Source organism: Camelus dromedarius, chromosome 4 (genome assembly GCF_036321535.1).
Source record: "Camelus dromedarius isolate mCamDro1 chromosome 4, mCamDro1.pat, whole genome shotgun sequence".
Lineage (NCBI taxonomy): Eukaryota > Metazoa > Chordata > Mammalia > Artiodactyla > Camelidae > Camelus > Camelus dromedarius.
The window spans coordinates 48,743,373-48,770,670 of record NC_087439.1 but is presented as its reverse complement, the minus strand read 5'-3'; the positions used below and the strand labels follow the sequence as shown (position 1 = coordinate 48,770,670).

At 32.1% G+C, this 27,298-nt stretch overlaps 1 protein-coding gene across 3 annotated transcripts in view; it reads left to right on the top strand.

Annotated features, from left to right (window-relative positions):
• The window catches only part of ATF2 (activating transcription factor 2), a 70,738-nt gene that overhangs the window by 26,311 nt on the left and 17,129 nt on the right, over positions 1–27,298 (top strand). For 2 of the 3 annotated variants that reach the window (XR_004136729.2, XM_010990135.3), the window contains exons 5-11: positions 6,188–6,284; positions 9,332–9,450; positions 9,592–9,720; positions 11,576–11,754; positions 13,251–13,365; positions 15,365–15,451; positions 25,043–25,192. Coding sequence is in view for 2 of the 3 variants with exons in the window: in XM_010990135.3 (XP_010988437.1) it covers positions 6,188–6,284; positions 9,332–9,450; positions 9,592–9,720; positions 11,576–11,754; positions 13,251–13,365; positions 15,365–15,451; positions 25,043–25,192 (876 nt within the window). In the remaining variant the exon portion in view is untranslated. The remainder of the gene's footprint in view (positions 1–6,187; positions 6,285–9,331; positions 9,451–9,591; positions 9,721–11,575; positions 11,755–13,250; positions 13,366–15,364; positions 15,452–25,042; positions 25,193–27,298) is intronic. The other variant, XM_064484922.1, reaches the window with a different exon arrangement.

Sequence of the window (27,298 nt, the reverse complement as noted above, 5' to 3'; positions counted from 1 at the left end):
GAAAAAGTATTTCAAAGTGTGGGGGACAATGATAGGATAAGGTGAGAATTCAGTATTTATTATTGGATTTAGAAATATGGGAATTATTAGACAACTTGCTAAGAGCAGCACAGTGACAGCAGTGGGATTGGAGTAAACATGGAGAACCTGAAGTGGAGACATTACAAGATACCTCTTGCTTGGAATTCAGCTTAAAGGGAACAGTAAAATATTGCTGGAGGAGGACTGAAGATGGAGCTTGTTTGTTTTGAATTTTAAGGTGGGAATGTCAAAACATATTTGACACTGCAGAGAGAGAGAGGGACTGTTGCAGGAATGGGGTCCTTAAGAGAGGATGGGATCCAGTGTTCAGGTGAAGGGACTGGCCTTAGGTGGGACCATGGACCATTTATCCATAGTAACTGAGAGTAAAAAGGAGGGATGGAGATGTGGAAGGTTTGAATAGAGAAAAGAAAGCATATCAAAACTTAGACATACAAATATTTTCTTCAATATAGTTACCATAAAAAACTACATTTCTGTGTATTCCATTGCACAAAAGAAATTACCTTTAGAGGCTATGGCACACTTTTAGAGAGGCTTAGTGGTGGTAAATTTTTAGCCCCTTGGCTAAAAGACTCAACCTTAACAGTAGATTGAGCAGTTTGTTTTTTTCTATGATAGCCCAGAAATAGGAGTCTCAGGGCTGGCTGGTTCTGTAATCCTCAACATGCAGCTTCCACTTTTAGGTCCAACATGGCTGTTCCAGCTCCTGACATCAAGTCTGCATTCCAACAGAAAGGGAGGGAGAAGGGGAAGCAGGGCAGAGCACGTGTAGTGAAAGTAATGCGAATAATTTTCACTCATGTTTTGGATCAGAACTCAATCATATGGCCACCTAACTGCAAAGGAAGCTAGAAAACTGTTCTGGGCAGACAAGTGCTCACCCAAAATTCACAAGTTCTTTCACTGAAGGAAAAAGAGTTAATAGATATCTAGGGACAGCTAGCAGTCCCTGTCATAGTTTTCAGAGATGATTTTTAATTTGAAACCTGAGTCTAGTTAAGCTGAGTAATACTTTTAAAGTTTAAAACAAAGTTACTGAAGTCTAGAGTTTAGTTAATAGTAATGTATCAATGTTGGTTTCTTAGTTTTGATAAATGTACCACAGTAAGGTCAGATGAGAATGCTAGAGAAACAAACTGAGTAAGGAATGTGTAGGAACTCTGTACTATCATTGCAACTTTTCTGTAAATTTAAAGGTTTTCCAAAATAAAAAGTATTCAAAACAGTAACAACAAAAAACTCTACCTCAGAAACACACACACAAAATTTGCCTATGAACCACAGACTAGAGCTTTCAAATATTTATCAAGTGTGTATATACCATGTCTATTATTTATTTGTACTCCAACTTGTTTCAAAAAGGATTTGAGGAATTAAAGGTTCATATTATAGTTGTCCTAGTAATAAAAAAAGAATTACAATGATAATAACCTTTTTAATTAAGCCAGTCACTGTGCTAAGAAGCTTATGTGGGTTATATCATTTAATTCTGTAACAACCCTATGAAATGGGTGCTCCTGGCCTCATTTTGCAAGTGAGCAGTCAATCTTAAATATATTACAGTCACAGAACCTGCAGATACTGGAGATAAGATTGAACCTAAGCCTACACCTGTGTTACATTTATAGTGAAACATCTCTAAACAGAATGTTCAAACTTCAAGGTGTATTTGAATACAGGTCTTTTTATATGTGTTTTTTTTCAACTAACAAAAAGTTTTTATTTCCTCTTAATTAAAAAAGTATCATAGAAAATGTTGACAAAAGGGCAAAATAAAAATCCGGAGAGGACTTCTGTTAACATTTGGTGCATTTCCTAAATCTTTCCCCTCTTTGATTTTTCAAACAAAATTGGGATCAAACTGCACATATAGTTTTGTATTCTATTTGTATGCGGATGGCATTGTGTATCATGAGCATTTTGTGTGTTAATTGAAAACATGGATTTGAGTTCCTGTGTAGTATTCTGTTGCCAGAATATGTTCCATAATCTACCCTTTCCTCTTTCATGGACTAAAAATTAAGTATAGCAGCCTAAAAAAACCACAACACTGTGATGACTGTCTTCTGTGTAACCCTTTATATGCACCTCTAATTCCTCAAAATACATTTTTAGAAATTGAATTACTGGGTTAAAATGTATATACATTTTTATGGTTCTTCAAACATTTTGCCATATTGTTTTTAAAAGCTAAAATATTTTTTAATTTTTACTAATAATTTATCTAAGCACTGGTTTCATCATGAACACTCCAATCCTAAATATTATTAACTATTTTTTGGCCTATATTTGTTCTGTAAGATACTTAAAATAATCTCTGTGTTATCACACCTATCACACCTTGTAACTGTTACTGGCCAAAATGATAACCTAATGTCAGCATCATCCATTTGTGAAATCTTGCTTAGAACAGAGATGGTATCCTCTCTCTCTAGATTTAAATAGCATTTCCTAGGAAATCAAAAATTCTAATAAGAATTGATTTTAGAAACACCAGTTTGATGACGGTAGTGCAAATTATTTTTTGTCATTAGTGAATGATAACATTATTCCAAATTTGAATTTTAGCTTTAACACTTTTAATAGACTTAGTTCAATTTAAATTTTCAGATAGACTTTCAAATTTTTAAATATATTTTGTTGATAATGTCATTTCAGAGAGAGACCTATAGAATTCAATGCCAAAAATTTTAACCGTTGACTCTTACTATTAATTTTTTAATATGTCTCAGTCAGTATTAGTTACTTCATAGAAAGAGTTCTGTTAATCTCATTTGTTTTAACATGATGTTCCATTGAAATTAGGTGAAAGAGACAAAGTTGAGATAATTTAGTGAAAGATTCATTTAACATTGAAAGTCTTAAATTTTGTTGATAATATCTTTGCTTTTGGTGATGCTCTCATTGAAAATTTTTTTCTTTGGTAGAATGTTTATACATTATAAGCTTTTTTATAAAGGAAATAAAGATTCTTTTTGTTTAAAGTTTCATTGAAGGTATCGTAGTTGGAGTGTGTGTATGTTTAATCAGTAAGTTCCTAATGTTGAATAGAATGTATCAAATAGTGAAAGAAGTAGTAAATGAGCTATTATTGGCCTGATGACTTTATAACTTAGTTGTACCTATTTAATCTATTTTAAATAAGGATAATAATTATATTATGGTTGTGAATGTGTGTGTTAAATGCAGAATGACTGATTTCTTAAGTAATTAATTCTGGTGAGAGTGTTCAATCCTTGGAAACACAGATTTCTCAGATACCAGAGTTTTAATTTATTATGGAAACAACTATTTTACCTCCCTTCCATTTTTAACCTTTTAAGAGAGATGGTTATCCTATCCTGCCTTTCTTGACTGCTTTTTCCATTATTTATTCAGTTGTATGCTCCAAGTCTTCTTGTTTAAGAAAACACTGCACATCTACAACATTTTACATTGGAGCTGTGCTTTTAATTGCTTGGAAGAAAGAAATTATATAAATTCAATGTATTATTACTAGAAATATCATAATTTTTCTGCAAAACTTATTTTTAGAGTAAATTTTTTAATTTGTGTAGGAAAGCAATTCAAACAGTTCCTGCAAAAATACTAGCTTGTAGTGGCTACTTTATAAGTATTTGTTGAAAAAAGAATGCCTTTCACATTATACATATATATATATATATTTTTTTTTTCTTCGTGGTGACTACCTTTTGACACTGTCTTTTTAAGTTCTTGTTAGAGGTAAATAAGTTTTTTTCAGATGATAGCCAAGGTTAAACTCACCTGTATCAAGTGTCAATTTCAGTGTATTTTACCCATGTATATAAATAATACCATTATGTGATCACCAATTCCTTTATAAATAGCTTTTGGGTAAATTTGGTCTGTATATACTCCATGAGACTTTGTAAATTCATATTCCTTGCATTTCCCTTTTTACTATTCATACAGTTCTAAATGTTTCTTTAGGATCCTTTTGGCTGCTTCTTTTAGCATCAGTCTTGGTGCCATTTTCACATGTTTTGTAGAAAACATAATGTTTATTCTACATGTAGTTGCTGTTTGATTTGGATATTTGTGTTCAAACCAATATCTAAGCAGAGGATACTGTTAGAATAAAATCTCTAGGCGATAACTTTCTAAGCTCTTCTTATCTGTTAATTATGCTGACTTTGCCATTTTTTTAATCTAAGACCTTTACCAAAATGTATTCATTTGCAAATGTTTAATGATTGCCCTCAATGGAGAAACCACATTGTTATGTTCTTTGAACATAAAGCGAATTTTGCTTTAAGATACTTGTAGTGTAGAGTGTAAGACACATACATTCAAAACTATAATGAAAAGTAAAAAGCAGTGAAGTAACTCCAGTAGACATATAGCTATGTTCATTCTCTAAGAGCTTTGATATTCAACAGTCTGTCAAAGGATGACTTATTTCTCCAAATTTGGTAAGGATTCTTATAATAATAAAGCAGTAGGAAAATAGCACTGAGTGGAGAAAAAACTGGATTAAAATCCCAGCGCCTATATTTGGTGCTTAGTAAGCTTTTGAAGAGTAAATAAATGACTAAATCAAGGGGTAGAGGTATTGTTTGCATTTGGACACTCACCTTCAATGGGAATACAAGCAGGTTCTGAAGAGGGGTCATATAATAATAACTTTCCACTGGTGTACAGTAATTTAAAGATTTAGTGGTAAGCATACTTACTATGAGCAAAATACAGCCAAATTAAAGCTAAATGTACTTTAAGGAACAGCCTGTGTTTGGTGGGGTTTTTGTTTTTCCTTTAGACTGGGCTTGAAGATTCAGTTCTTTTATTGTAAAGAGTTCAGTCTTTCAGTTAGCATTTATTGACTACTTACTATATGCTAAATTTGGGGAAGCTCAAACAGTAGGAGCTCAGCCTACTTAAAAGGACATACAAAAATATCAATATAATATTAACAGGTGCTATATAACCAAGGCACTGTGCAGAGCAAAATAGGATACAAATGAGAAGGATTAACTTTTACAGCCTGAGGGGCTTGTGGGCTTAGCTAGGGATGATATAGGTACTAAGTGTCATACTTACAATATTCAGAATACAAAGCATAATGGAAAGAAATATTTCATTCTTTTACATTATTTTAAGGTTACCCTAAAGTTACTATCATTAGTTGCATGAGAGGATATAGTGAATTGGATAGGAAGTAGTAGAACCACAAGAGAAAGAATCCATTTTTAGTGATTAAGGGGGACCAAGTTCGAATATATATATAATTTTTACATCCCCATTTATAAGGATGTAGACTAAAGAGTGAGTTTAGATCTCTTAATTTGTCATCTTATAATAATTGCTCTGAAATAACTAAAAGTGCTCCCTATTTTTAGTTACAAATGTTGCTAAAATAAGAATCATCTTCATAAAGATAGATGTCAAGACACAGGAGATATTTAAACAATGCATATATTATGTTGTAGTCATAAATGTCACTTTAGCATGCAGGGCCTATCCAACTCAAGTGTAGCTTTAAACATAATTTTGCTTCATTTTTTTTATATAAGAACTGTGAGGAAACAAAATAATGAAAAAATCATTAACTTTTAAGTTAAAATTTTATTTTAAGATGAATGGCTTTATTATTTATTTGTTGCTATTTCTTCGCTGGAGGCATTTTCTTTATGTGGTTAACATAAAGAACCTGATTTACTTCTTAATTTGTCCAGGAGTAATATCTTTATAAGAAAGTTCTCATTTTAAAAGTGGTAAGTAACCTGAAATCTAAGTGAAATACAAGCTTTCTTCAAAGGTCATTATACCATGGAGTATTTATTTCTACTAAGAGATGGCAAAAATTAACAGCGGTCTATTTTTAGTGTCCAAATGAAATTTATATAAAGTTTCTTTGCCTCAGGTTTTGTTTTTAAATGCTCTCAGATTGAGTTATGTGACCTAATATTATATCAATATTATTTATCCTTGGGTAATAGGTTTCTCTGTGATTTTTTGAAATCTAATATGTTTATCTATACTAACAATAGATTCTGTAGAGTTAACAAACTGCTATTTCTTTGTTAATGGTGGTTTTACATGTTGTGGAAATGAATTTCCTTATCATTTAACTTATTTGATCAAATTGAAAATCTTAACTATATTTTAAAACTTTTTGCCACAGCGTTTTACCAACGAGGATCATTTGGCTGTCCATAAACATAAACATGAGATGACACTGAAATTTGGTCCAGCACGTAATGACAGTGTCATTGTGGCTGGTTAGTATATGCTTTTATTAATAGCTTATATACATATTTCACCTGGAATGTGCACAGTTTTTGTGTATTCTCTGTAAATAATATAGTCTGGTGATATTCCAATGACTTCATTTACAATAAATGTTGGCAACATGTATTTTACCCATTACATTTCCATGTTTCCTTGTGACCATTCATTTCACTTTTTTGAGTGGTTTTCAAATGTAGATTTCAATGTCATTTTTTATGGAAGTTAATTAGAACCCTAGGAGCGTTCATATCATCTCCAAAATTTATATTTAACTGATAGTTGAACTAATGTGATGTTTAGTCAAGGTTTCTTTTAGCTGTTTACACCTGCTTTACAATGCTGTGTGAAGACAGGAAGTGATCAAGCTCCTCCTGTCGGAGAAGGAGCATTTAGCAGACTTGTTCATTAGGATTTTTGTTTAGTTTTTATTGTTTTGGACTAAACATCTATATGAGTAAAATACTCTCAATAAAGGGGGCTTAAATTTAGTCAGTGCTTTTTTTTTTTTTGTATATTGCTCCTCTAAACATACAGTATTACCTAAGCAGATGATTATCTTTCAGTATACAAAAGGAGAAACCCAGTTCACGCCTTGGTTTATTGTCCTTCCATGCTGTATTAGCTACCCCTTTTTTTGGTATTTAAATATATATATGCACACATCTGTGTACACATACACACACATAACATTTAATTTCATTGCATTTTGTACATAACTATTGTGATAAGTAAACAAGGTTTTATATAAAATTTAAATTTCAGAGTTTTTTGTGTCATAACCACAGATTCACATATTGTAAATATTCAAATTAACTTTTAATTTTTTTCTCTTGTAAAGTTTAGGTTATTATTACTTATAAGTCTGGAATTATACCTGCATACTGAATATTATTAATACTTTTAAATTATTACCAAACATAGAGATCAAATTGCCATGTGCAGTGCTTTGAAGAGATAATGAGGCAAATAGATGGTTCTTCCTGCCATTTCAAGATCAGAATTTTTATATTGAAAAAAACTAGAGGTAACAGAGTTGGTAATTTACCAAAAAAATTTATTTTTAAAAATGTAGGGGAACATTCAACATATCTTCATTTCTGAAAGTAAAAGGAAGCAGACAAGAGTGAGATACGCATTTCTTTAAATTATTGTGCATCAGCTATTAAGAGAACCAACAACACAGTCAAACAATAACAACAACAACCTGGAAGTTTCACTCTCCTAGGCATGAAGGTCTTTGCTTTTCTGGAACTTCTTGCATTAGGGCTGTATCTCTCACTCTAACATTTAACTCAAAAGTGTTTTAAGATTGGTTTCTAGAAATTACTTTCCTGTTTACATTTAATACAACTGAAAAATAGAACACATTCAAACATAGCACTTGACCATTTTTTACAAATACATGTTGATATGAGGTAGTTTAGCATTATTGTATAAATATAATGCATGATGTGTGTGGTATATATTTGATGATAAATAGCCATAAGCCATCTGCATGTTTAAACAATTGTGCTTGTGCTGATGTTTCTCTTCTCAAACCTGATTGTTCCAGTAGTCACTGATGGAAGTGATTTAGGCATATGCATTTTATTTTTAAGACTTCTCTCCCTTTAATACAAAATAGGAGCCTTCTTTTGGGCTTAGATAGACAGCCCCTCGGGCATGAACAGAAGAGTCAAATTTGTGTTCAGTTTACTAAAGTCATGATGGACCTAAGCTGTTAAGTCTTTTTGGGGGTAGAAGTTATGTATGTTGCAGACTATAGGTAAAATGATGACAAAATATTAAGTCCCTTCAGTAATTTTGCTAATACTAATAGTGTCTGAGATAGGCCTACATTGTTTATAATGTGTATGACAAGTAGGTCATTTTGTGTTAAATATATTTATGTGTAGTAAACATATTAGTGTTCTGGGTATATGTTGGGGTGAGGTGAAGATAAAACAGTAAGTAATGCCCACTTTGGGGACTAAATAGTGAACAGATATATCTGAATTTTAATTTCACAAAAGGTTTTATGACTATTTTATCTTAAACCAGGAGTCATCCTTACACTTTTATTTAGCTTAGGCTAGCTCCCAGTTATAACCTATAAAATCGATGCCCTAAAATGTATAAAATGTGAATAGAATTTGAATGTACTGCCAACTCTGATCAATATGAATAAATAGCCTTGAAAATAAGACTAAACAGGCAAAATTTGTAAACTTGCTATTCATTCAGCTTCGACCTTAACTGGCATTTATCGTATAGCTAATACATGCATACATACACTCAGTACATGTATTGTGCGCCTGGTGTGAGTTCATATACAAATATAGATAAAATATTTCAAGTTTTGAGAAAGCAGAGTTGACTCTTCTGCTGTTGCCTAGAAATTAAGCTAGAACATTCCATAAATACGTAACTTTTATATAGCCCCTGATACCAAGCTTGAAAAATGCCAAGCTTGAAATAGAAAATTAGCTTCCAGAGATAGTAATAAGGAGGATTCTGTTTTAGTTTGTTTTTGTTTGGAGGGCTCTTGTTTTAACACTTTTTCTTCCTTGTAGTATTTTGATCTACCTACTTAAAAATTGTTTTATCTTAAGCTTGCTTTCATAGTAGATTATGAACACTAGTGGAAGGGCCAAGTTAAAGCAAATTTATATGCTCTTGTCCTCATTTTTTCCCAAATTGCATGTATTTTAAGCATTTGTAAGTTTCAGTGTAAATTTTTTAAAATTTTTATTGTGTTAGATAATGATAACAGTTGATCTCAGTAGAGGATGCTTATGTCACTCTACTCAGAGAGAAGTTGTGGACTAAAGAACAAGAAGGACTTCTTTTCATACTTTTATGGTTTATAAAGTTGGAGGAAAATACCTTAAACTGCAGTAGAATCTTAACCAAATTTTGTTTGCTTTAAAGGAAGGGGTCTTTCCAAAGAAAAGTAAGAGCTGACTGAACCAGTCCTGCTAATTTGTTAATTTACTAGCTATATTTTAGGGTCCTGTATATTTAAGTCTATGTGATTACTTCTTGACATTTATTTCAGATCAGACCCCAACACCAACAAGATTCTTGAAAAACTGTGAAGAAGTGGGTTTGTTTAATGAGTTGGCAAGTCCATTTGAAAATGAATTCAAGAAAGCCTCAGAAGATGACATTAAAAAAGTATGTTGTTAACTCTGAAATTTAAAAAGAGTACTTCTGACAGAACAATAATCATAGTTTACACTTCCTGCTTTCTCATTTTAGATAAACTGACTGGCTGCTTTTAAACTCCTAATATTTTCTTTAACATTTGCTTTTTAGATGCCGCTAGATTTATCTCCTCTTGCAACACCCATCATAAGAAGCAAAATTGAGGAGCCCTCTGTTGTAGAAACAACTCACCAGGACAGTCCTTTACCTCACCCAGAGTCTACTACCAGTGATGAAAAGGTTAGAAATTTTTATTTATGGTAGAGATACAAACTGAGTCCAAGCTAAGTCCAATATTCGATCCATATAAAGTGTAAATGTAATAAATTACACATAAACCAGTTTCAGATCGTAATTGTCTTATTGTATATGAAAGCCTGTAAATATTCAAACTTCAGGGAAAGAGGACTCCACCTTTATAGATAATTCTTTTTTATTACACACAGAAGAATAACTAGGGAGAATAATAGTCATTTTAGATAAAACTTATTTTTTAAAAGATATATAAATCTATAAATTTAATTTAGGGGGGTTTTGCTGTTTTATTTTTGGTACTTTTATACACTGACAGCTTAATTAAACATCTTTGCAACTAAAACTTGTTTGAACAAAGGTGATTTAATTTAGGCCTTTAAAGGGTTAAAGGAATAGTCACTCATTTTATCAGTGCATCTTAGGTAACAGTGACTAAGATGATGGTAATGATATTATCTTAGCACAGTCTTTTTCTGGGTGGTTTAGGATCTCATTCCTGGATGTGAGTACCCTAGTGACCTGGGACCACCTGGGCTGTATTGTATGTTGAGTAACCATTATTATCAGTACTTCTTGATTATTTTCTTTAATTAGCACATAGAATGAGCACAACTGTTTGGGGCATCATGTGGGGCCCAGCAAAGAGGCAATGAGACACATAAGGAGGCAATGACAGTTTTCTTTGTAGATTATGTTATTATAAAACCATAACTGAACTAATAGACTTCTGCCATGGCGGAGGAGCTAGAAGTAAGGCAGAAAAAGTAACTGTTTACCTAGGGATAAATGCTTTGACCTTAGATGTTTTGTGTTTCTTTCATTTCCTTATTACAAAAGTGCATTCTCATTATAAAAACTTGAAGAATGCAGAAAAATACAAGGAAGAAAAATGAAAACCACCTATTAGCCAATAATTGAATAATAAGAATTACTGATATTTTGAAATGTTTTTTCTAGATACATGTATGCATTTATACATAAAAATATACAAATGTTTGTGAATAGATACATAGAAGGATAAATGGATACAAAGATAAATATAAAAAAGAATCCTAGTTTACTTTTTTATGTCATGCTTTGGGCATTCAGCATTAATGAACATCTTCCCATGTTACTAGAAATTTTCCAAAGTAATAATTTTTTTTTTAAGTTTTCAAGTACAAAGTCATAATTTTTAATGGTTGAACTTTATTCTGTCATTTTCTTAATGTATTTACTTGTTCTTGTTGGACATAAAGATTGTTTCTACATTATCATAATTATTAGAAATGATGTTAAATCTTTGACATAAATATCTTTTCTTTTTTCTAGAGAGTATTCTAGTCCCTTCACACTCAACAATTTTTTTCTGTTCATTGTTGCTTTAACTTCTTTTAGGGGTATTCCTTCTTGTTGCATTCGTCAGTCATTAGTTCACCCTGAGGTCTCCTGGACCTATTTCTTCTTTACATAGTATAATGATGGAGTAGGACTAGGCAGTACCTTGTGGATTTTAAGTTCAGTCCTTCCATGAGAATGGGATTGTATTTTTATTTTTCACTAAAATTCTGACAGAGTTATAGCCACGTTGCCCAGCCTAACTTATCTCTGAATTGATGTTAAGACAAGTTGTACTGAAAAAAAACTCAGATGTTTTTAAATTAAAATGTAAACATTGCATTTGAAATTTTACAGCTGCTTTCTAAATTTTTCTTTTAATTAACTTTCAATATCAATATATTTAGGGGATGTTAAGTATTATATTTGTGGTCTTTAGAAATGTGTTACATTCTGTTCACTGACATACATGAATTGACTTGTTTTTTAAATCCCATTCTTTTTCTGTGTCATTATTAAATAGGAAGTACCATTGGCACAAACTGCACAACCCACATCAGCTATCGTTCGTCCAGCATCATTACAGGTTCCCAATGTGCTGCTTACTAGTTCTGACTCAAGTGTAATTATTCAACAGGCAGTACCTTCACCAACCTCAAGTACTGTAATCACCCAGGCACCGTCCTCCAACAGGCCAATTGTGTAAGTGATTTAGGCCAATCATTGAATTATATGAATTAAGTTTTTCTTGTCATGATTTGTCCTAAGACATTTAATTATTCTAATTGTGGCCTTAGTTTTGTGTGTATGTGTTTGTGTTAATCATATTTTGCATGCTTTGATTTTTGGAAAAAGTACTTCGGTAGTCTCTTTTTAATAAATGTAAGTATTATCTAATAAACTAGAAAATAAATAACTAAAACTTAATTTTAAAAACAAATCAACATAGAATATGATTTTAAGATGGTCTCTTACTTTCATGCTGTTTCACACAAAACACAAAATTATGTTAATCACCAGGTAGCATTTCTTTCAGTTCTTACAGGTAGCTTTCAGGAGCTTTCTGATAAGAATTTTTCTCATCTGACACATTGGAGATTGTCCTGAGTATATCATAACATTTTTTTTTCTTTTTTCTACACTGCTACATATACTATGCATTTAAGATGCAATTAAATTTAAAATAATTAAATTTTACTGTATGCTTTGCAGTCGTTGAAAAATTGTTTTGTTTTTTGTTACTTGAGTGGTGTGTATATATAGCATATAATTTTTTGTGGGCATTTTGTTAATTTTATGAGAAAGATGGTATCGTTTCCTCTGCCACATTGGCATTTTCCTTGGGATGGAGCTGCAGTTCTTTTTTTTTCCTTCCAGTTTTATTGAGATACACAGTAGACCTTTGAACAACACAGGTTTGAACTGTGTGGGCCCACTTAAACGCAGGTTTTTTTCCAACAAATGCATACTACCATACTACACAATCCACAGATGGTTGAATCTGCAGATACAGAGGGCCAACTATAAGTTACTCGGATTTTTGACTGCGCAAAGAGGGTCAGTGCGCCTAACCCCCGTGTAATTTAAGAGTCAGCTGTAATTGACATACAGCACTGTATAAATTTAAGGTGCACAGCATAATGGTTTGACTTACATACATCATAAAATAATTACCACAGTAAATTTAATGAACATCCATCATCTTTACAGAAGCACGAAAATAAAAGAAAAAATATTTTTTTCCTTGTGATGAGAATTCTTAGGATTTACTCTCTTAACAGCTTTGACATACAGCAGTGTTAATTATATTAATCATGTTATAGATTGTATCCCTAGGGCTTATTTATCTTATTAACTGAAAGTTTGCACCTTTTGAACACCTTTGTTACAAAGATGATATTATTGACTATATTCCCCACATTGTGCATTTCATCCCCATGACTCATTTACTTCATAACTGAAAGTTTGTACCTCTTAAATTTCTCTCATCCTTCCACCCCTCTTCCCTCTGGCAACTACCTGTCCTGTTTCTGTTTTGTATCTTTGTTAATTTTTTTTGTTTTTTAGAACCCACATACACATGAAATCATACAGTGTATGTCTTTGGAAATTTTATTTTATAAGTGATACAGTAATAGGAGTATTTTTAGAGATTATTGATATGAATTTCCTTCCTCTAATTGCCCTTATTTTTTTAGTCCTGTACCAGGCCCATTTCCTCTTCTGTTACATCTTCCTAATGGACAAACCATGCCTGTTGCTATTCCTGCATCAATTACAAGTTCTAATGTGCATGTTCCAGCTGCAGTACCAGTAAGTTTGAAATTTAGACTATTTAAATCTTTTCTTTATAGCACAACTGATCTTTGTAATCAGAAAATACACTTGGTGGTGCTTGATTATTTTATGAAACTGAATTCAACAAAACACTAGCAGTGAATAATATTTACTCACTGGTATCCATTATGATAGCATATAACTCTCAAGACAAACTAATTGTATAGAAAACATTTTTCCATCCTCAAAATCATAATTGTTTTCCTTATATGTTTAATATTAAGAATTGTATTTCTTACTCAACTCATTTCAAAAATTTGCTAGATTTGTAAAATTCAAATATTAACACAGATTTCTATTCTTCAAGAAGATATTTATACTGGAACACTTACCAGGTAACTCCACGATATTTTGATTATTATAGGAATTGCTTATATAAACACTCTGAACATTTACGGTCAAGTTGGGTTTACAAAATTCCTTTGTTGTCCCAAGCATGTGAAAATCTAAATGGTCTAGTAGAACGGACAATAGATAGTCCCCCACTTTCCTGATGAAAATACCCAAAAGAAAAGTTTTTTGAGGGGTATATTAAATATATAAATTTTGAAAGATAGATAATAGTTAAATATCTACTTATAATATTTAATAATTTAGTGAATATTTAAAAGCACATTCTTTGGGATAATATAACTTAGAAATAATGCTGTTTTTTCCTATTCTCACATAAAACAGTTTTATTCAGGCTCTTCAAATGTGTCTTGAGCATTCAAGTTTTCATCATTAGAACCACTTTTTAAGAAATGTAGCACAGTTTTTCAAAGCACATTATTTTGATCCTAATCTAAGTAATTTCAGTATAATACTTTTTGAATCTATTATTATAATCTTGGAAATCTTATGCCAAGCCCTAATACTAATTCATGTAATTAGAAAGGTAGTTTCTTATTTTACCTTGTAGTAGGTATTTCTGATTAGTATAATATAATCATTTATTATATAGCTTTTTAAAATTATTTTTGAAAGCCTCCTTACAGTAACATCCAACACTTTGGTGGAATTACATCCTCAGGAATATTACTAAAATCAGTGTTAAATATTTACTTTTTTTAATTGACTAGTTCATCCAAGTGACCTTTCTTAAGTATCTAAAATTAGCGTTCATTGAAATAATTTCAAGATAATGTGTTGTCTTCAAACAGAACTTTGCTGTTCAAAATGCATTATTTGAAAGACTTTATAAGGACTCAAATATAAGGTGACTGCTTCCTCTTTTCTCAGGATATTTTTGAGGGGGAAGCATCCTTGCCATGGATCTGAAATTATATGGTTATCCTGTTAAATGTAATTATGATGAGAGAAACTGAAATGAAAAAAGAGATACACTTTTGTTATACAATAATTAATCATTCAGGGTTGATACTAAATTTTTTTTTAAAAGCCAAAAAAAAAGGAAAATCTGTTCCATACTATCATTATTAGAGATAATCTTTTTCATTATGTGTTATATCAAAGAACTTTCATTTATATATTTAAGAAATTTTATATGTATACATTTAGAAAAGCAAAATGTATCACTGAAATTACTTTTTATGCCTACTTGTCACCAGTTTTGACATTCTTTCCTTTCACATTCAAAATGGAAATGTGACAGATCTGTGAGAAATTTTGCGTCAGTCACTTTGAATATTATGAGTTTCTATAAGAAGGAATCATTAAAAAAAGAAATTATGAAAATTGAAGATTAGGGAAGCAAGTGTCTCAGAAAAATTGACAACTTTTGAAGGATAAATCAGGATTAAGGTCAACAGGGTTCAGATAGAGGTACAGTTTTCTGATTCTGAGGCCTCAATTATATTATTTATATTAATAGTATAAACATTAATATATAAATATAATTTATATTAATGTATAACATTGGAATATAAATATATATTATAATACACAAATTATTATAGCAGCCATTGTGCAATAAAGTACAAATCTTACTTTGAATATGTTCTCTAGCAATTATTTTTCAATATTTTTTGCATAGCTTGTTCGACCAGTCACCATGGTGCCTAGTGTTCCAGGAATTCCAGGTCCTTCCTCTCCTCAACCAGTACAGTCAGAAGCAAAAATGGTAAGCAAGATTTTGTTTGTTCTGTACGTTTCTTGAGCCTATTTTGATTTAGTTTTTTTCCGTTAAGGCCCACTTCAGATGCACGATTTAGATCAAATATTATAAAATTGTGGACTATTACATTATAGAAGAACTAGAAAATTTGGAAAAGGAAAGCTTACATTTGCATAGTGACAAGTTAGTAGGACTTCAAAACACATGACTGGGTTGGGAGTAAAGTTCTAGTTCTTGTCTGGTTTTTGGTGTGGCTTTTTAGACAAACTCTCCTCCTGCTGGAGGCTAGGGATATTGCCACTGAAACTAGATGTAATCATTTGAAGGCAGTGCCGACATAATGAGTGGTTCTGAACAGTGATACAAATTAGTAGAACAGTATTAACAAGAATTCTGAAATAGTATACAAGTTAGTAAACATTGCACATAGTATATAAAGGAAAGCCATATTTTTGAGTTGTGTTTCAGGCACTAAGAAATTGTTGGTAAGGGACGAACTATAGAGTAGGAATCAGGAGACTTTTTTTTCATTTTAATCCTAATTCTGCTATTCACTACCCCTAATCAAGCCACTTTAACTTTTCTGAGACTCATTTTCCTCGTAAAAATAGGGATTAAACTTTGATTTCTGGGGTCCTCAGCCCATCGTACCAACTTGCTAGTTTCTACAAATATGCTGAATTTCTTAGTACTCAAGAAATGCTTGTTAAATAAATAACAATTGATAGAAATAACTGTTAAATGAGGCTGAGGCAAAATATATGAACATGAATTAAACTACTAAACCCAAACTATTTTGGGGTTACTCTCAAAAGTTGTAGAAACTATTAAATTTCCCTGAATAACCTTTTCTTTTAAGTCACTAGAACATTAAATTCATAAGAATAAAAGTGTTTTGTATGCTTGTATGTTAAAAAAAATACCAAAGCTATATTTTATAATATATACAAAAACTATCACTGGTTGAAGGTTCAAAAGACAGCATGGGGAGTCACAGATTGCCCCTCTTAAATTTAACAGTCCAATTAAATTTCTTACTAGAATTTTGCTAATATATAAAATAGCCATATTTAGGTGACTGCCTATTTTAATTGGGATAGTATATAAGATTGTCCTGTTTTTAATTAAATAGAAAGACTCAGAAATTAATCTATTTGCCTTTTTTAAGATTTTCGTTATGGAAGATATCAAACATACACAAAGTAAATAGGATACTATAATGAACCCCATGTACCCATCACTCATCTTCAGTTATTAGCAGTATAACTGCCACTCTTGTTTTATCTATACATCAGGCTACTCCCTACCCTCACCCAATTATTTTTTAATAAGCCTTTCTTAATGTAAAATTTACATAGATTGAAATGGACCAATTTTAACTGCAGTTGCCCCTATTATGGTATAGAACATTAACATCTATGCAGAAAGTTTTTTTATTTCTCTTCCCAATCAGTCCATCTCCCCCAGCTGTTCTGATATTTATCACCAGTAGTTAGTTGTATAACTTCATATAAATGGAATCAATATATACTCTTGTGTTCAGCTAAGTATATGTCTGTGAGATTTATCCTTGTTGTGTGTATGATAGTTTGTTTCTTTTTATTCCTGAGTAGTTTTCCATTGTGTGAGTATACCACAATTCTTTATCCATTCTCCTGTTGGTGGACACTTGAATGGTTTTTAGTATTTAGCTGTTGTGAATAAAGCTAATATGCACATTCTTGTGTAACTCTTTTTGTGGATGTATACTTTCATTTAGTCTATCTACCTAAGGGTGGAATTGCTGAATCAGAGGGTAGGTATACATTTAACTTTATAATAAACTGCCAGACCTTTTGCCAGAGGTTTACATTCCCACCAGCAGTGTATGGGAATTCCAATTGCTCCCACATTTTTGTCAGCATTTGGTTTTGTCTGTTTTCATTGTAGGCATTTTAGCAGTATATAGCAGCATCTTGTGGTTTCAGTTTACATTTCCAATTAGCCAGGTAGTATTTGTGATATTTTTTGCTCATTCTTTAAATTGGGTTACTTGTCTATTACTATTGTATTATAGGACTTCTTTATATATATACTAGATACAAACTTTTATATATATTTACACATACATATATATATCATGAATATTTTCTCATTCTGTAGCTTACATTTTCTTTCTCCTACCTAATTGGGTTTAATTTGCTTATCTTTTTTTAGCTTCTTAAAGTGGAAGCTTAGATTATTGATTTAAATCTTTTTACCTTTCTAACACAGGCACTTAAAGCTATAAATTTGCCTCTGCACAAATTTTGATATGCTGTATTTTTAATATTTATTTTCTAATTTCCCTTATGATTTCTTCTTTGAGCTATGGGTTAAAGTCTAGTATATAATTCCCAAATATTTGGGGACTTTTCATTTTATCTGTTTCTTACTGATTTCTACTTTAATTAAATTACATTGTGGTTTGGTAACATACCATCTTTAGTATATTTGATTGTCCTGTGTATCGGTTTGAGTCAAGAATTTTTAGTATTTGCATGTCTTTATCATCATCAGTTATACTTACATTTTGGTGTAGATACAAAACAAATCTACCAACCTTTGAGAGTAACCCAAAAATAGTTTGGGTTTTGTTGTTTAATTCATGTTCATATATTTTGCCTCAGCCTCATTTAACAATTATTTCTGTTGATTATTATTTATTTAACAAGCATTTCTTGAGTACTAAGAAATTCAGCAGATGTGATCTTAAGCTTTGAGATTTTTCTTGCAAATGTTTCCAATGATCATCAAGAGAGTGAAAAAAGTCTTCTTACCTTTTAAGAAGGCCATTATTGATTTTTTTCCAACATATATGGCAGTTGAATTATATCATAGCAGTGAGGTGTTTGGTTTTCATTTTCAGTTTTTTGATACCCTTAATGGTAACTTTTGGGCTTAAAAACCATTATTCAGAGTCTACTTTAATATAAATAAATCTAATAAAGTAATATTCCTGCATTATTAAGAAGCTTAGTAAGATTATCTTAGCTCTTCCAACCAAAATCACAGAACTAGATCAATATCTTAAACATTTTAAATTCAGATCTAAGGGCAGTCTCTTACTCTATGTGGCAAGTTATTTTAGATACTTTTATAACAGAAGATACCAAATAGTTACAGGTTATTTCTAAATTTGAATTAAAATATCAGTGTCATTGATATTACTTACTTTATTAAGCTTCAAGGGGCTAAAAAAAGATTTAGCAAATAAAGAAATAATTGTATAATTCTAACTGGAGAAAGTTGAGACTAGGTTCATGTCCCAGTGCACAGAACTTTCTTAGTGATCAAATAAATCATCATGGGACTTGATTCTTTTCTCTATCAGTAGTAGAACTTCAAATCCATTCTCTCCAAATGAATGGTCCCTAGCTTACATCCCCTAGATTCACCCTATATGTTAAATAATTTTTCTGACTGTTTACCAGTCTGTAATCCCCAAGTAATAAAACTTACAAATTTTTCTTTTACTGCTTCAGTTGGATTTTGCTTTGTTGTTTTCAACTCTGAAAATATTTAAACATCCTCTGCATCTCTGTTAAGGATTTATTTGACCTTGTGGTCACAGTCTGTTAATGACATGCTAAACAGCATAGCAGTGGTGATTCTGCCAAAATATGGTTAAAAAATAATGTAAGAATAAATGTAAATAGCAGCATTGGAACACAGAAGATTGAGAAGCACATTACAACTGAAGAGAAACTTATTTGTATCCTAAGATAGCCAAGGATGCTTTTGTGGTGCCCTGATTTTCAGATGCCCAGTGCTTACAGGAAGATACATATGCATTGTGTTTGTGTCTACTATAAATATTTAAATACAGTCCTTCTTTTCTGCTAAAGAAATTTGTTCAGGACAAGTTGTGTTTGTTTTGTTTTTTAAGAACCTTAAGTCAAGTAAGAACATAGTTTTGTGTTGTTTTTCTTTAATATATGTTGGGGGTCCACAAATAAAAGATTATCTAGTATTTTTTAATACTCTAGTAAAATTCCTAGGATCTGCTGTTTTCTACAGAATTGCACAGGATCTCACCAAATTTAGGTTTAGGAGTTTTGTTGGTCATTAAGCACAAAAACCATAGATATTTACTATCTGTGTTACTCTTCTAATAAAACAAATTTCCTGTGTAATATTTGTAATCAAAGAATAACTCTTCTGAATAAGAAAATGGTAACCATCTAGGAATTTTGTTTAAGAAGAGTCAGTAAAGTGTTTAAGTAGTATTCTCCAGAATCATTCCTTTAAGACTTGTGTGACAAACTGAGAGATATCTTTGCACACAGTGGGTAGCCAGTAGGTTTTCTGCAGGGGGTTTCTACTGAGAGCTGACAGAGGGCATATTGGCAAATGTTCAGAAACCTACATTAACTTAGTTGGGCCCTGCATGGAACCTCATGTTCAGCAGAATTCTTCTGACCTGCCTCTGCATGCCCAGCTAATCAGCAAACACCTAATGAGCCCACTCCAAAGAAACAGACTCTCTCCCAACCTACTTCATTTTCATATGTTCTCTGGGGGTGGGGAGACAAGACTTCATAAGGACTGATGATGCTGCAAAGACCACAATAATGATAATTAACTTGCTGAATTTAGAAGATTATGCTGTTAATTAGTTGCAAAATAAAGATAAGTAATAGAGCAGCAGATGGTAGGATAACACCCAGGAGAGGGAGGGTTATTACTCTGATGAGCTTTTGTGGCACATATGAAATATGGGTCTGACTTTTTCATAAATTGTTTCTAGAGAACATTATGTTTTTTTCTTTGAACTGTGATAGAGTAGTTTCTTCCTACCAAGTTCTGACAGATGTGATAAAATTTGTTTTCAAGGGTACAACATATAACAGAATTTGAATAGCAAATTATTTTTAGCAGATTACCTCTTTAAATGAATGTCAGATTGGTCAGCACAACAAGCTATTCTCTCTTTAATTAATTGACACAGTCTATGTCTTCCTAAGGAAAAAAGTTTTCAATATAGTAGTTGAGTTTTACGAGGCTAAAATTTCTCTCTAAATATTGAGACACTGGTCTGCTTAGAAATATAGCAATGAAGACTTTCAAACATTCATACCTTTAATTTAAAATTACAGTTATGCCTGGGTTTTATTGTACATGTTAGAAAATATAGACCTGTTAAAGCTTATTTAATTTCTCTGAGTAATCAATTTTTATTTACTTATATTAGATTTCTCTATTGAGAAATTTTGATCTTAGTAATAAATAGACTGACCAATGTCTAATACTTTCCTTAATGATTACTAAAATACACTTAGAATGCTTAATATAAGACAAAAACCCTAGTTTGGCAAAACTTCTGTTTAAAATGTTTGCTCAATGTAGTAGGAGTCAACAGACAGAATTCCTAGTCCTAGCTCTGCTTCTTACTCACTCTTTGATTCTAGGAAGTAACTTCACTTTTTGGGCCTTAGTTTCTTTATCTGTAAGATGATAATTAGACTAATTAATTAGCTCCAAAATTCCATTGTAAAATAAATATCCATTGTATTTATTTATGTTTTCATTAATTTTTTGGACAAAATAGTTGCCCTTCTTTAAAATGTCTCTAACAAATGTATATAGGTGGATTACAGGTATCCTTATATTAGTTGTAAAATTTATATGAACCGTATTTAGTGACTTTTCCACCTAACCCATTGTAATTTTTTTTAGCATACATGTATTTTTGTTGCTATTTAAAAAAAGAAAAATCTGCAGTTCGGAGCTGTGTTAATTAACCCTTGAAAATCTTTTTTTCATTTTGTACCCAGTGGCACACTTTCCAAGTTAGACCCATTGTAATCAATGTAACAGCATGGAGCAAACATTAGAGCTTCCTCACTGGATGAGTACTGTATACCCTAGGGCAGTCAAGAGAGGATAATGAATGAATACTGATGCTGCTTTTAAGTGCTCTGTAAGGTAGTAACTTGCCCTACTAAAGATTATTCAAGAGAGTGATGTTTATGTACTTCAGACTCCCCTATGTGCAGTTACTGTATTTCATTAATTCCAAGAGTTAAGCTCTTCACTATAAAACTTTAAATGCTCTTCAGTTCTATGATGTTTTCTACCTAAGGATTTAAAAATGTTTTACCAACACATAATTTACCAAGCTTCACATCTCAGCTGATACTTATATTATACACATTTCATATTCAGAAATGAAGGCCTTAACCTAACACTATAGACTGGATACTGTTCATTATATGTTGATATCTCACATTCTGTTTTTAAAAGCTATAATTATGCAAACTGACCACCTCTCCAGATTCTCTTCCTTCTATTTATACGACCAACACTTTCAAATTCCTGTCTTTTTTACTTTTGGTTCTTTGACCATTTAGCCTAAGTATTCCTACTTGATTACAGCCAGCTACTACTTTGGTCACCCATCTAATTAGTTTTAATACATTCACTTCCACATTATTCCATCAGTTATGAGTGTCCCAGTTTTGTGTATTAGCTGCTAATATGGTTATTTCTGCTTTAAAAAAGAAGGAAGAAAAAAAGGAAGGAGCCGGGAATCTTATCCAGATCCTGAAAGATGCACTGTATCATGTGGTCTTGAGATCATATTTTCCATAATAAAATATATCTCAGGTTAAACCAATATTTAAGATGACCCCTAAGTACTTTTTTTTTTTCTAAGTATATTTTAAAAATACAAAAGTATAGGAACTTGGTGGGGAGGGTGTATAGCTCAAGTGGTAGAGCACATGCTTAACATGCATGAGATCCTGGGTTCAATCCCCAGTACCTCCTCCAAACATAAAAATAAATGAATAAACCTAATTATACTTCCCCCTCATAAAATTTTTTTTAAGTTCTTAAAAAATATGGGAACTCTCCTGATTCTTTGGTGTCCTCACCCCAACACCCATGCTAAGAAAATAGAGGCCTCAGTAGCTATTTTTGAAAAAAATAGGATAAAGAAGCTGATATTTGAGAAATCCTTTTATGAGTCAGGAAATTTTGCATGTTATATTTAATCTTTACCTCAACCCTGCAAGGAAATTATCATTGTTTCCAGTTTTACAGATAAGGAAATTTAGACTGAAAGATTAAATGATTTGTTCAAAGTCACACAGATAGTTTGAGGCAGAGTTAAATTCTGAATGTAAGGCATCTTCTTAGCTGTGTACATTATATATACTAATCAGTGAAGATATTAGAACTTTACATATTGTGGTGCTATTTGCAATTCATAAAGAAGTACTCTGCCAGAAAGGAGGGGGAAAACATACCTGATCCTGGGGTGATATGGCTTTGGCTTTAGCAGTTGCTGTATCAGACTTGGCATTCTGAATCCTTCGTGGTTGTCTTTTGAATCATCAAGTCATCCAGACTCAGATTATGTTTCTTGATCTTTCCCCTTTGGGGCGGGGGGGCAGGTAGGATAATACATGTAACATGATGCCATGGTAAAATTGTGCGCTTTGAAAACAAGGAGCTCAGGTTCAAATCCAGGATTTGAATTAGCTTAATGGCTCTGTGACTGTGAGCAAATGATCTGTCAAATATTCAGGGTCTGTAAAGTCAGTAAAATAGGAATACTGTCTCTTAGAAACTCATTGAAAAACTACTAGTAACACAACAGGGATGGATAGCAGGTACATTATGCTGAAAGAAAGAAGCCAGGTTCACAAGGCTATACACTGTATGATTCCATTTATATGATATTCTGGAAAAGGAAAAATCTGGGGGATCAGAAAACAGAGTAATGGTTTTCAGGGGCTGTGCGTGGGAGGAGTATGATAGGAAAGGAGCATGAGGGAATTTGGGGGGTAATAGAACTGACTGTAAGGGATAATTGAACAACTGTATGTGCTTGTTAAAACTCAGAACTGTACACTAAAAGAGTTCATTTTACTGTATGTAACTTACACCTCAGTAAAACATTTACACTACTTTGTTTTTAAAATCATACCCAGAATCTACAATGATTAGCAGTAGAAAATGTACACTGACATTTGTCTAGTTATAATTATTGCTTCAGTGGAAATTTTAGTGGTCTTTTAATATATGCTTCAGTTTTTAAGGGATCTGGATCAGTTATAGATAGTAAGATATTCACAGATGAAAATAAAGAAATTACAAATTTTCTAATTTGCTCTTAGTTGGAGTGAATGAAAACAATTGTACTAGAATCATTTGGGGTACTTTTTCTGAAGCTCTTCTCTATTATCTACCCTTTTCTGCTATTTCCAGGGAAAGAAGAGAGGAAAGGTTGCCAAGAATCTATTTTTAACATGTAATACCAAGGCAGTTATTTACTCCTAGGTAGTGTGGGAAGCACTGAGTAGACTGCAACACAGTTCTCATATCAGTATTTGTAACCTCCCTCCCCCGACATATGCACTTGTGTGTGGATCTTAAGAAAATGTCATGACATATCTCTGCATCAAATTTTGTGATAAAACTTCATTTTGAATTGAAAAACTATGTCTGAGTTATTAAGAACAGTATCAACAATAATAACCCCAGGTCTCTCAGGTCCCTGAGGTCCCTTTCATTGCTAAGATACTATAATAGGATTATCTTGTACTAATTATTTCATATTTAGAGATCATAACAATAAGACTACCCCAAAGATCACATGTGCCATTTTCAAAGAAACCAATTTCTGTCAATTAGCAAATATATTTTATTCACCTATGCAGCAAGTCAATGTACCAGTTACTGAAAGGAATGCAAAGAAATATAAGGCAACCTCTGCTCTTAAAGAGCTTACTGTCTAGTTGGGGAGATAAGATAACTCATAATATGACACATTTTTGCTGACAGAATAATAAGCTTTACTCAAATTGTGCTTTTTTTAAAAGAAGTAGCCATAAATTTCTGGGACCTCATTCTAACAGTAGATCTGCCATACTCTGACAGCGGATTAAGTGCAGTTCGTGTAAGTGGCAAAATGGAAGACAGTGGAAGCAATAAACGTGGAACCAGGTCTGCTTCCTGGAAACAGGGAAGACCTAAGGGACGCAAACCCAGCTGTAAGTTCTAGGAGGAGGTTCAGTCTGACAGTCAGTATGGTGGCCTAAAAAATGCAACATCAGGTCATTGTCCAAGTAAGCACTGACATCAAACCTGCAACCAAGAGATCAAATGGGCTCAAATCTGTAAAATAAGATATTTGGTCTAAGACTCTAGGTAGAGCTTGAGAAGACTGGGATATGAGATATAGGACTGGGATGGAAGAAAATAGGTGAAATCTATGTAATTAACTTGTATTGCTTATTTTATCTGAACAAATCTAGTTATTTTCAGGGAACAGTGTTTTTATTTTTCACTCTTCTCTAAATTGATAAAGGAATAACTAAGTATAGAACCCCCTAGTAGTACTAGACAAAAATGACTCAGGCTTTCCAAAGGTCCTGTTATTTGTCTTACTGATATTTATTATGACCTTAGGAATGCAATAGAATATGATAAATGAAAACTAGTTTTTCAAGCCTAATGTATTTATGTATTTCTTAACAAATAGCTCTTTTGGTTAACAAAACAGTATGTTGGGAGTTGGATTTGGGTGAAAAGCAGGGACCTTTTTTTAAATTGATGTTTGCATTTCAGCGATTAAAAGCTGCTTTGACCCAGCAACATCCTCCAGTTACCAATGGTGATACTGTCAAAGGTCATGGTAGTGGATTGGTTAGGACTCAATCAGAGGAATCTCGACCACAGTCATTACAACAGCCAGCCACATCCACTACAGAAACTCCGGTATGTGTGTTGCTTTTTTCATTCAACACTCATTTATCCTTAAAAAAAAAAAAAAAAAACACAATGTAACTTAAATGACTACTTTATATGCTTTGAGAAATTTTTTTCTGGTTATACTGTTATTCAGAAAGTACATCAAAAGCCTTAAGGAAAATGTAGTTCAGTGTAAAAGTATTCATACAAAATAAATAAAAATAGGCAATTGTTACTGCCTGTAAATGTTTCTGTGGATATGTTGGTTTGATATGGCACAATATCATCAATACTTTTTAGAGAAAAGTTTTCTTCCGTTGATTTTTTTTCTGTTGATTCAACAAGTAACGTACATAATGCATTACATTACTAACATAAGTCAAACGATTCTTGTATTAACATTTGTGAAACATCACCAAAGGAGCAGATAAGCTTTATGGCAGCTGTTTATACTAGAGGCCCTTCTCACCTCCAATTTGTGACTGCCTATTAGATGATTGATATTTCTATGTGTCTGCAGTATATTTCTACAGTAAAGGGTTACTGTATTTCTGTTAAATGTTTCAGAGCTCTACTTAGACCTTTTATCTTCTCTACTTAACTAATACGAGCAAGTTTTAGACTGCCTCCTAAGCATTAGTATTTAGATAACCATATTTTATCTTTGTGAAACATAAGATAAAATGGAAGGTAGTTGTGGTTGTCATCCACTGAGCAACTTTACCTAGGGCCAAAAGAGAGGAAAAGTGAACGTGTTCTAATGTCATAATTTAGGGGTTAAGCAAAGTGGCTTATGAGCCAAATGCACCTTATGGCTGTTTCTTTGTATGGTCTGCAAGCTCAGTATGGTTTTTACAATCTTAAAAGTTTTTTTAAAAAGGAAATAAATGAATGTAATTTGTTTTCTTATACTAACTATAGTTTCCCTAGATCTAGTTTTTATTTGTATCTTTATATTCTATTATATTGGAATGAAGCTCTATGAGGGCAGAACTGCTGTATCACAAGAATAGTTCTGTATTTTTTTTAAGTGAAGTGGAATGAATGAATCAATGGAAGTAGGGATAGAAAGATGAATAAATGCTCCTAAGTAGTCTCAAATTCTTGTTAGGGGTAAAAATACACAGAAGTAACTCTGATTTCTACTTACAATACTTGTGATTAGCCTTTGCTGTAATAGTTGTCACTTAAAAACAAAAACAAAAACAAAAACCTGTTCACTCCTATTCAGCCAAATGAGTAAAATTTTAAAACCTGCTATTATCAGTTGGTTAAAGAGGGTAAAGAAAAGAAAATATTTGAAAGTTGCCATTCTTGAAGCAAGCTATAGAAATGTTTTCCTAAAAGATAAACTTGCAATTATGTAGGTAAAAGAAACAATCTAATTTAATAGTTGATCTTAATTATAATTAAAATATAGTATAAATGAAATAACCCTCATAATTTTTAATGCTGATTATTTAGAAAAGGAATAATAACTTTGATTTTTTTGAGTTTGTAGACTGAAAACTAATATTTAAGGTTATTTCCCTGCAGAACTTCTCTTAAGCTTTTAAGATTCTTGCTTATTGTATAGATTAAGAGAAGATAGAAGTTTTTATTTGTTCACATCATTTTAAAATGTCATTAATTAGAGGTAAAAGATTGGTTTTCAGGCTGCTTCTTTGTATCATGTGCCCATGGCCACAAAGTACTGTTTCTTTTGCAATACTTCTAAGGGTTCATTTCCTGTCTCCCTCATTCAGGTGTTCTGTGGCACAGTTTGGGGATTTGTGCAGGGCTTGAAGCTACTTATTGTTCTATAGTCCTAACACTAGACTGAAGATTTCTGTCTCTGGCTGATGTAAGATAACCAGACTGATCTGTTGTAGGGCAGGGAGACCAATTAAAATGAAAATTGTAAATTCCTGTAGGATTCTACCCACCAGGAAAATAATCGTTAATAATTACATGAACCTGATCCCAAATTCAAAAATTGAAGAAAAGCTGAATACACTAAAATATGTACATACTTTCAGCTTCTTCATTTAGAGAAATCAATTTTTAAAGAAAATTTACATATTTAGTGCTATTTTTATTTCAAAAATAGCATAGAAAACATGGTTTCCCATAGTGAATTTAAATAATTTTTTT